The sequence below is a fragment of the Pangasianodon hypophthalmus genome, chromosome 21 (assembly GCF_027358585.1).
Source record: "Pangasianodon hypophthalmus isolate fPanHyp1 chromosome 21, fPanHyp1.pri, whole genome shotgun sequence".
NCBI lineage: Eukaryota > Metazoa > Chordata > Actinopteri > Siluriformes > Pangasiidae > Pangasianodon > Pangasianodon hypophthalmus.
This window is the reverse complement of record NC_069730.1, coordinates 15,723,631-15,735,064: the sequence shown is the minus strand read 5'-3', so window position 1 is coordinate 15,735,064 and position 11,434 is coordinate 15,723,631. Positions and strand designations below refer to the sequence as shown.

Here is an 11,434-nt window from a genome sequence, read left to right as displayed (position 1 = left end):
TAACATGTCTAAAATATGTTTAATATGAAGAACAAAAGTAAAAAAAAAAGGAAAACCATAAAATGCACACAGTAACTAAACAGGACTTTGATCATTTTTTAAAAAAACCTGCAGTATTTTGAAAGAAATGTCCCATATTTCTATCACTGTGATGTTAAATAAGAAGAAATGACCCAAATTTTAAATTCCTAAAAATTAGAGCAAATGTTTTGAGCTTTGCTACTCATTCTATAAAGCAAGACACTACAGGTAGAAATGACAATTTTGGTCACATCAATCTTTTTTTTTTTTTTCAGATTTTTGGATATATTGCATCAATATCACGTCTTCTTTATAAAAACTCAGCAGAGTAATTCACTGTTTCTGTACTTTAATGGCCACCACTTTATCTTAAACTTAGCAACATTGAAAAAAGGTTTAAGCTCCACCCACCTGGTGCCATCACTTCATGTCAAATCTCACTGAAAAGCTTGTTTCCTAATATATATGTCAGTTTATGTGACATTATGATATACATTACTGTGCAAAAGGTATAGGCAGCATCAGTATAAAAACATTATATTTCCAATGATTTCCAAACATTACTTTTCTGACAAAAAATGAAATGTTACAGAAAAATATTTGCATGTCAGAAAAGAAAGGAACATATTACATTATTGTAACATATTATTACTGCTGGGTTTATGTTACATTAGATTTTATACTGAAAAATATTTTTATAGTGCATGGCATTTTTTGATTAAACCATAATAAAAAAAAAAATCCAACAAACATGTATTGTGAGCATCTTCACAGTGAAATAACTATTTTAATTCTACATCAAGTATCAACAGACTAGTTTTTTGTTGTTTTTTTAAATTATGTATGCAAATATATGCGTATTTAATTAGACGATGCCTGATTTGCATAAATAAATGTCAATTTTTGAAAAAGTTCCAATACAAAATATTACTTGTAAGAATATTAGCCGTCAACTGGCAGAGAGTGATTGTGATATCTATTGTTTTAAAAAATTACCCCATTCACATGTAGGGTCAAGTAAATATTTAAAGCAAAGGCCAAATTCAGATTCTCTAATAAACAAGTGGATATTCTGATCACATGATATATTTTACACACAATGTCAGTGATAAGGTTGCTGGTCACGATCACTGATCATGTGTGGTGGCAGGAATAATCATAGCTGACTCCTCACAGCCCAGACACTGAACCACCTCTGTGTTTCAGTAGTTTTTAATATGGCTCACCATCTTCCTCTTTCTGTCAGTTGAGTATCCACTTGGGGTAGAGGAGGGTACAAAGCAAGTGGGTTTTTCATTTGTAATATATCTATGTTCCTATGGCAACAATAATGATGAATCAGTTTGTTTTCGATATCTATTTCCTCTGAGTTTTATATCATGCTAACTAGTCATATCCAAACTATGATGCTGTATCATAATTTCTTCTCACTATTTCTTTTTACTAGCGCCAGATAAATATGCAAATCAGTATCTTCGAACAGGAAGTAGTCTAGAAAGGTGATAGACTATTGTGATATGACTCTCATGAGGATATACGCTCACTGGCACCTTTTTTTTTTAGGAACACCATACTAACACTTAATTGTATTCTACGTGGTGTTGGAAACATTTCTTTGAGATTGTGGTCCATGTTGACATGATTGCATCACACAGTTGCTGCAGATTTGTCAGCATCCCAAATGTGCATTGTCAGATTCAGATCTGGTGAATGGGGAGGCCACTGAAGTACACTGACCTCACTGTCATGTTCATGTAACCAGTTTAAGATGACTTATACTTTGTGACATGGCGCATTATCATGATGGAAGTAGTCATTACAAGATTGGTAAACTGTGGCCGTAAAGGGATCAGCAACAATACTCAGATAGGCTGTAGTGCTCAAATGATGCTTGATTGGTATTAAGGGGCCCAGTGTGTACCAAAAAAACATTCCCCACGCCATTACACCACCAACAACAACCTAACCTGTTGGTGCTTGGTCCATGGATTCATGCTGTCAGTGCCAGATTATGACTCTATCACTTGCATGTCACAGCAGAGATCGAGATTTATCAGACCAGATGACGTCTTTTTCAATCTTCAGCTGTATTTCATCTGAGCTTGTGCCCACTTTTACTTTACCCACATTTTTTTTGTTCTTGGCTGACAGGCGTGGAACCCAGGGTAGTCTTATGTTGTTGTAGCACATCCACGTCAAGGTTTGCCATGTTGTCTGTTCTGAGATGCTTTTCTGCTCGCCCTGTTTGTAAAGAGTAATTATTTGAGTTTCCGTAGTCTTCCTGTCAGCTCAAACTGGTCTAACCATTCTCCTCTGACCTCTCTCATCAACAAGGTGCTTCCACCACGGAACTGCTGCTCGCTGGGTGTTTTTTTGTTTTTCACACCACTCTGTGTATACTCTAGAGACTGTGGGTGAAAATCCCAGGAGATCAGCAGTTTCTGAAACAGTCAAACCAGCCCATCTGGCGTCAACAACCATGCCATGGTCAAAGTCACTGAGATCATATTTTTTCATCCATTCTGATGTTTGATGTGAACAATAACTGAAGCTCTTGACCTGTACTGTATCTGCATGGCTTTATGTATTTCACTGCTGACACATGATTGGCTGATCGGATAATTCCTGGAATGAGCAGGTGTTTCTAATAAAGTGGACGGTGAGTGAATATACAGTATATAAAGTGTGGCCTAATGATATTAAACTAACTAGCTAGCATACTTACTTACGTACTTATCCTCTTTGTGCCCTTTAGGAAGCATGAGGTCAATCGTCCACCTCTTTCTGTCTGCTGCTGCTTCACTTTCCGCTTCACTCGAGTTCTTGCCTCTCTTTCTCAACACTTCTCCTCCAGGTGATCCACGGCCTTCCTCCTCTCCGTCATCTCTTCGGTGCCCATGTGATCATACTAATCGGTGCTGTACTATCCTCCTGCAGACCCACAAGCCAATGACACAGAACCACTAATCCTACATAACTAGGTTTATCTTGTAGCAAATGTTGTGCAACATAGTTAACATTAGCATTTACTGAAAATAAAAATTGAATAATAAATAAGTAACATCAACAAACCTTTGATAAATAATCATTTATTTTCACTAAAATAAATGAACCTAACATTAATATTACCTTCCTTGTCAACTTCTTTAGCATGCTACCTAACATATTAGCTAATGTGATAGATAATGCTAATACTAATAATACTAGATAATACTAGCCAGTGATAGATAAGTTAGATTAATTTTACATAACAAAGAACATCCTAAAGATGGAAACTTGCCATATTTTCTCACTTGGCCTGGTTAATGTATATGTTACTGTGAGGGCCAATTTTGGGGGTGCTACTTAACTTATGATTTTCACTAAGATCTGATTATCAGTGTACACAAATGCAATATCTAAACACAAAGTATCTCAGTAACCGTAATCTCAGTCAAAGAAGTAGCAACACTCCTACTTTATTACTGCAAAATATAGTTAGTCATTAGATATCTGAGGCTTAGCATCAAGATACAATAAACCTTTGTAGAGTGTGAAGTTTGAACAAAGTCAACTTTCATCGTGTAGAGGTTTACATGTGAAAAGTTAATGTGCAAGAATAACGCTTCAACTTTTGTCATGTTTTCATTACACCCAGCTAACTTATCCAACACCGGCTAACTAACATTAATCACTAGGTAAGAAGAACCAAGTTATCTAGTTAACATTAGCTAACTAACCCAAAACACCACCTTAACAGTTGGTTTTCGAATTGTACATAATGTACGTAAAAACTTTGTTAATGAATAACTATTTAACCCCATTTTATTCATCTTTTATTCATCCACATATGCCTAGCTGTATTTATATTGGCTACGCCCTGTGAAAATCTTCATTTCAGAAAATAAAGTAAAAATGATGTCCTAAAGGTTAACAGAAAGAGGAAGTGGACTAACCATCACACGAACACTTTCTCTCCCCTCAGTATAACACAGTGCACATCGTTTTACTTTACATACCTTAATTAGGTTACTTTATTTAGAATTTTGTAACATTTATAAGATTATTATCTGTTCTTTATATGATAGGAATGTATGTTGGCAGCTACACCAAAAGAAGTCCCTTTTACACCATGTACATGACAAATAGAGCACTGTGATTAAGCTGGCCTGGTGTACCAAAATGCTTAATGAGCACTGGCTCCTTGTGTTTGAAAATGTTATGAGTTCATAATTAACTATACAGAACAGGATTAACCCCAGGGGACAAAACACAACCAAAAACACATGAATCTGTGACTGTTTAAAATTATTTTGGGTTAAATCCAAGCCTCAGAGCTGTCTTTTGCCCCCTGCTGGTCAAAATAAGACAACGCACCCTGTCTGTATTTTTCATTTTGTCAGAGGGAGCAATATAATGTGATGCATGTGAAATACTAAAGGGAATAAAATGGGCATTTCTCAGCCTGTACATTTTTTTTTTCTTAGAAATGTCATTGTGATTTAAACAAGAACTCCCATCTCTGTCTATGTGCTGAGAGGAAAAAAGTCTAATTAAATAGTAATGTCTGATGACAGACTTGACATAATCATTCCCACAATAGAAAAGACCAATATCTACATACATTCACAAGAGTTTTATTGAGACAAAGGCGTTAAGTCACATACATCATTTCTCTTTCACGTCAACAGGTCCGAAATCATCATGACTGTCTGATACAACAGTGCTTGAGATATACATTTTGTCCATATACTTTATATATTAACTGTAGCATGTGATCTAGGTCCAGATAAAGACATATCTATACAATTATTTACTTAATATAAGGTTCACCTGAGACGCCTTTAACTGATGTGTGCCTGCATGCATGCATATATGTGGATGTGAACGTATACTTGAAATGTTTTTTTTTTTTTTTTTGGCTCAATTTAAAATACAGGATAAACTCAGCCAACTTTCAGCTGGGCAGCGTGAGCATCCAGGATGAAGGCATGCACACAGACTGCTCTGGAAATAGGTTCTGTGTGCAAAAGTGTGTGTTTAAAGAAAACCTCCAGCAATTGTAACCTAATCACTATCCACCATATCTGTACAGCACATGCAATTACCATGCATTGATGAGAATTTCTGCACTATGAAAATGGAAAAGAGAATCCGTTTACCTAAAACATTTATAATCGGATGAAAATTTAAAATGTGTGTCAATATAATGCAAATTCAACACTATAACCATCACACTCTAGCAATAAAGGACTTGGGTTGAGACAGAAAGATCTTATTAAAACTATTCTTATGTAGCTTCATCCCATTATCTAACAATAAAATAAAAATATTTCTCTTGTGCCGAGGATTTTGGTAACAACCACAATTTCATCCCCCTGTGAATGAGAAATCCAATGTAGAAGCAGTAGAGACAGCAAACACTAGACTCAAAGCTCCAGAATGCAATGCAGCTATAAGATGCAGAGTTACAGCAGAGACTTGGCTCAGCTAGTTAGCGATCTATGAGACGATGTTTGCGATGACAGTGATGATGGTATCAGCATTAAAGGTGATCATCTGTTTGAGCAAAGTGTACAGATGAGGAGGTGAAAGAGCTGGACAGGCTAAAGGATTAAAGCGCTGCTGCATCACTAGAGAGGAAGCAAGAACTAAACCCCACTGGCATTAACCAAAGTTAAAGAACAAAACAAAAACAAAACAACATGTTTACCAAGACCAAGAATTTTAAAATGAAAAAAAAAAAGAGAAAGAGACAGAGAGAGAGAGATTCCAAAATAAATCTTGGATGCCACTGAAGATCACATGCTAATTATAAAATTTTAATATGCAAGTAGCTCAGGCTGGGTTCTTCTTTGAACTGTTTTCCGTTTGTTTCTCTGTACTGGGAAAGGTGTTTAAATTCTTGTGGTAATCAATCATATGCTGCAGATCTGGTAAACAGATATTAGGTTAAAACATGCTGGAACATTTCTTTAAGAAAGAAGCAGAGCATTTTTGTGCAGTTATTCAGTTGTCCGAGTGGGTGTGCTGGGCTGGTTGAGCCCCATTGTTTTACACAACCAGCCTGCAAAGTCGACTTCTTCCACTTCCGAGCGTTTAATAAACGTGTGGTTCTGTGGAGAGACATGAAACGCCATTAGTGTTGCTCTGAAAAGGAAATTCAAAAGACAGGCCCTGACTAACATTCAGGTCTAAATTACAGTTCTGGCAAATTGGCCAGTGAAAAGACATCCATCATACTCACCATCAGCATCTTCAGGTCTGCCCTATCTGCAGGATTTTTGATTAGACTAGAAAAGACAACAGGCACTCAGTACATCTTAAAACACACTTAGCAATCAGCACAAAGCAGAAACACTATACTTTACCAAACTACTATGTAAGCAAAGCTGGATATTCACCATTTGGTCACAAAGTCCTGGAAATCTGCAGTGAAGACTCCATGAGGCAGTTTAGGTGGAGGCTGCGAAGAAATGACAGAAATTTTCTTTTAGAAGAGATATTCACAACTCAGTAGGTGTAATTATGGGGAAGCAAAGACACAGCTTAGCTTTCTTCACCTCATTGACTATGTAGTCCAGCAGCTCAAATATAGCCATGACAGGGCCATGTCCTGAAGGATAGAAAAGCCATTAAATTTTAAAAACTGTACAAACAGTAAGGAAGCTATTAAGATGAGATGCACTGCTGATTTCACAGCAGTAGAGCTCTAAAATGACAAACTTTTCAGGAAACCTGAAATACTGTGATCAAAGTGGTTCAAAAACGTCCATTCTTTTATTTTGTGTGTCGTACCACTGACTGGCCTTCCTGGAGGTCTGGGGCGTGGGGAGGTGCTCTGTGTTTCTCCCTCTGCTACAGGTCGGCCAAAAATGGCCTCCAGTTCCTTGGCATCAGGGGGAGGGATGGGGTAGCGCCCGATGGAGAGCTCCACCAGAGACAGTCCCATGCTCCACACATCTGACTGCACCGAGTAATGAGTCCCCTGCAGTCTCTCAGGCTTAACCATAGACAAGACACAAAAGGGGCACTGAGGTTTTTTTTTTTTTAAAGAATATTTGTCCATTTGTAATTTGTTCACAGCTAGAGCAAAACCACTCCCTGTGAAGTCTACCCTGTGTGAAATATTTAAGCTTTAAATATCTGAAAATAGTGTTATGAGCATCTTTACGATTGTAACTCTTGGGAAGAGCAGATTGCACACTTACAGACATATATGACCTTGTGCCTACGAAAGAGTTGGCCATGGAGTCGATAAGCTGACCGCTCACTCCAAAATCACACAACTTGATCTCCCCTCTTGAGTTCACCAGTATGTTTGATGGCTTGACATCTGTAAGGGGAAAAGGGTTATTTTCCAATGAATACAATGGCAAAGGTTTGGTGAAGCTCAGTTTTAAGCAAATGACTGAGATTGCCGTATTGCGTTCAAAAAAGGAAGCAAGAGCCTACTGAATAAACAGCCTCGTACAAATTTTATCCCACTACAACTGTGGTTTTGAATTTGCAGTATATACTTGAATATTTTAAACACTGTTGACAAAAACTCAATAACTCCCCTTGGACTTCCATTATTATTAGTTCCATTATTATTATAGTTTCAAATAAAATGATCCTTCTTCTTTAACAAAACATATTTTTACCTCTGTGCATGATCTGATGTTTTTCTCGAAGGTAGGCAAGACCTCTTAACACCTAGAAAAAAAAAAAAAAAAGTAAGTCTGTGAGGTCTTCAAGGCTGAAAGGTGCAATTCAGTATCTGAATATTTACACCATTACATAAAAGATACTTACAGCTATACTGACTTTCCCCAGGATTTCTTCTGGAATTCTCCGAGCCTCTTTTAGTACCTGATCCAGAGAACCTCCATCCTGTAGCAAGAAATCATAAAAATTCACTCTAGATCTTTGTTCTTCCACCAGCCCCTCACTTCTTCATCACTGTTTCTTCCTGCCTTACAATCTCCTACACCTCCAGCCAAAACTTTTACTGATTCACTCGATCTAGCACTATTCCCATTCATGTAATAAATACACTAAATATGAAAAGCTTGTGCAGAGTTGTGCAGAGTAGCAGAAGAGGGTTGAGCACCCAGAATCATCAGCAAATTTCATAGCATGGTGGTTTTCAAAGATTCTAATGGTACATGATTACACAAATGCACTCACCATGTGCTCCATACAGATACTGATCTCTCCATCGCTGTAGAAAGCACCATAAAAGCCCACTATATAGGGAGAGTTGCATTCATGCAGGACTTGTAATTCTCTAATGATCTGGTTCCTGATTGCTGGTTTGATCTCCAGATGAATGAGCTAAATGGAACAAAGGGGAAAAAAAAAAGAAAAAAAGATTGAATCATGAAGTGTGTACAAACTTGAGCCTTAACAGAGCAGAGACTGTGGTTAGCACAGAAAATGGAAAAATACAAAAATGCAACAGATAATTGAAACAATACTGGGCAAAGGTAAGACACGTTTTAAATCAGGACTGTTTCTTGCTCTAAGTAGTACAAGGCTTAAAACTCAGGTTTTCATTATAAATATACAAAATCATGTTGGGTGGCTGATTTTTTTTTAGTATTCTTTGTCAGCTTTGGCATCAGGATAAGGCCAAATATCTTTAGATCTTATTACTGGTAACACAATTCAATAAAGTGTTAGTGATAAAATGTATATACACAGCTGTTAACAACAGCCTTGATTGTCCCAAATGAAGGCGTTTTCCTATAAAGCAGTGTGAAACTGTACAACATTCTTATGATGTGATTTACATTTCAATCAACTTATATTACTGAAGATCGACTCCGTATTCTCTGTTAATATAAACTAAAGGTGGTTCCTGGAGATCTGTTTAGTCATCCTGCTATTGAGACATCTTGCTAAACTGTATTGCTTCAGATTAATCTCCGAATTAAAACTTCTGTTTGTCTTCAGCTCTGGAATTCGCCTCACCTTTCTGGCCATGATCAGTCGAGAGGGTTTGTGGCAGACTTTATTAACCACGCCACCGTTTCCTGCTCCCAGCTCACAGATATGCTGAAAGTCATCGTCCTTCAGCTCTCCCACTTTAGCTTTCTGCGTGAGGAAGGCCTCCAAACGCTTCTTTTGCTGCTCGTCTAAGTCCAGCTCCTCTAGTTTCTTCTGCAGGGTCTCAAGATAGGCCCTGAGAAAAGTGCAAACTCAGAGATCAAGTATAGTACAGGAATAATAGTAATAATAAAAATAAGTAGAACAAGGGAAAAAAAAGATGATAATGATGAATAAATCAAATAAAAAGATGGTGAAGAAGCAGAAAAGATAATTAAGAATAAAATGAATCAGAACTATAAGAAGACAGAGAAGAATAATAAGCAGGAGATGAATAAGATAAAATGTCATATCAAGAAGAAGAACAAGAGGAAGAGGCCCTTATCCAGAGCGACTTACACAAGTGCTCTGACGTCTCTATCGATAAATACATCCTGATACTGGTTCGCTAGGTCACGGACTAAGAACACCATCAGGTTAAAAACTCTTTTGGGAGGTAATATAGTAAAAAGCACACAGACAACACAAAGTGTTTTTTTTTTATTTTTTTTAAAGTACTTAAATTAGCACTTTAGGCAGAGGTAAGTCTTTAGGCAGAGGTAAGTCTTTAGGCAGAGGTAAGTCTTTAGGCAGAGGTAAGTCTTTAGACGTCGTTTGAAGACTGCCAGTGACTCAGCTATTTGGACATCTAGGGGAAGTTCATTCCACCACCTGGGTGCCAGAACAGTGAAGACTCGTGATGCATGAGTTCCTTGTACCCTGAGAGATGGTGGGTCCAGTCGAGCGGTGCTAGAGGATCGGAGGGCGCGTGGTGCAGTGCGGGATGTGATAAGTGCTTTGAGGTAAGCGGGTCCTGGTCCGTTTTTGGCTTTGTAGGCAAGCATCAGTGTTTTAAATCTGATGCGGGCAGCTACAGGAAGCCAGTGGAGGGAGTGCAGCAATGGGGTGGTGTGGGAGAAATTAGGAATGCTGAAAACCAGTCGTGCAGCCGCATTCTGGATCAGCTGAATGGAGGTCAAATGGCGCTCAGAGGCAGGCCTGCCAGGAGCGACTTGCAGTAGTCCAGTCTTGAACAGACAAAGGACAAGGGACTGAACAAGCACCTGAGTGGCCTGTTTGGATAGAAATGGACGAATCCTTCTGATGTTATAAAGGAGCGTGTAAGATAACGTGAGAGGAAAAGGACAGATTGTCCATGGTTACCCCAAGGTTGCGTGCAGTAACTGAAGGTGAGATCTGAGAGTTTATCATCTTATTTATCAATAAATGATAAATAAGATGAATAAGACAAATAAGAGGACAACTGATAAAAAAGAAGAAAAGTATAGAGCATAACAGTAATAGAAAGAAGTAAAGGAATAATACTAACATGAAGAAGAATCAAAATGAAAATGAAAAATGTTTTTACTACTACTATTATTATTATGAAGATGAAGAAGAAGAAGAAGAAGAGAATCCAGATGCACTCACTCTGAAGCAGCCCCTAGGTTGGAAGCTGTGCTCTGAGCCTCTCCACCGCCGCCTATGATTAAAGGGACTGGTCTTTTTTTGGGAGCCATGTTCAACTTGACAAGTCTTTCTCAATCCTTACAAGCATCACCACTAGATCCACATTATACCGTACGCTCACGTTGTTTTCAACGCTAATGAGAGCCGAGAAATCTGAGAAATACCGTGTAGCTGCAGGTCGAGTTAACAGGTGTTCCAGGAAGACGCCTGGCTCAGTCGTGTGCTAGCGTGCTAACTGTTCGGCTTACAAGCCACCCCAAAGCAATCTCCTAGCTAAACAATACACGCCTGCAGTGTCCAGAGGAGGAAGAATCCGGAGTAAATATTAACACACGATAGACAACTCTGTCTACAGCTATTCTGAATGTACAGCAGCTTGTCAGATGGCTAACACACACACAACCGTGTTCGCCTCCTTTAACACTTCTGTCAAACTTGCTACAACAGCATTTCCCTCTCCAAGCGACACACTGGTACTAGCCATGTAAAGCCCACTTAAACCCAATAGCTTTTAACAAACCACGCTTTAACAATAATACATAAAAATCAACCAGCTAACGTTTGCTAACCCTGCAGCACATCTCTTGAAACTCAATGAATCGCGCGCACTTCTAAAGACTGTTCCCGAACAGTTAGCTATCGTCCTAAAACACACAAACGCTAGCTCTTGTGGGAGCTGACAATACGTTTAAAGGAAATAAATAATAATTAAATAACATTCATCTCCCCGTAACAAAAAAAACCTGCTAGTTACCACGCAACTACAGTCGCTAAATTAGCTAAAACAGCTAGGTTTGGCTATTTAGTTACCTAGCCAGCTAATTTGCTAGCTACGTACAAGGCACTAGCTAAGGAAGCGTCTAAAATCTCGCGATACTTCGAAAATGTTATT

General features: G+C 38.2%; 1 protein-coding gene and 1 long non-coding RNA gene across 2 annotated transcripts; one reads left to right on the top strand and one right to left on the bottom strand.

Moving 5' to 3' along the window:
* The first annotated feature begins 2,561 nt into the window (after positions 1-2,561).
* LOC128317137 (uncharacterized) lies at positions 2,562-4,470 on the top strand. The gene is made up of 2 exons (XR_008300656.1): positions 2,562-2,680; positions 2,777-4,470. It is a non-coding gene; the product is annotated as an uncharacterized LOC128317137 (long non-coding RNA).
* A 151-nt stretch (positions 4,471-4,621) lies between these two features.
* Positions 4,622-11,414, bottom strand: map2k2b (mitogen-activated protein kinase kinase 2b). Its single transcript, XM_026925701.3, has 11 exons — positions 10,504-11,414; positions 8,959-9,169; positions 8,173-8,319; positions 7,798-7,875; positions 7,647-7,698; positions 7,212-7,336; positions 6,799-7,003; positions 6,564-6,616; positions 6,405-6,466; positions 6,248-6,293; positions 4,622-6,116 (listed from the first exon to the last, which is right to left on the bottom strand). Exons 1-11 carry the CDS (start codon positions 10,590-10,592, stop codon positions 6,006-6,008), a joined length of 1,179 nt encoding a protein of 392 aa, XP_026781502.1. The 5' UTR covers positions 10,593-11,414; the 3' UTR covers positions 4,622-6,005.
* Positions 11,415-11,434: the final 20 nt, after the last annotated feature.

Excerpts from the sequence above, each read along its gene's own strand:
- map2k2b (XM_026925701.3), bottom strand. The coding sequence starts at position 10,592 with ATGGCTCCCAAAAAAAGACCAGTCCCTTTAATCATAGGCGGCGGTGGA. Across the intron at positions 8,320-8,958 it reads GACTGATCATGGCCAGAAAG|CTCATTCATCTGGAGATCAA; the intron begins GTGAGGCGAATT and ends TGTTCCATTTAG. Across the intron at positions 6,617-6,798 it reads TCCAGGAAGGCCAGTCAGTG|GACATGGCCCTGTCATGGCT; the intron begins GTACGACACACA and ends TCTATCCTTCAG.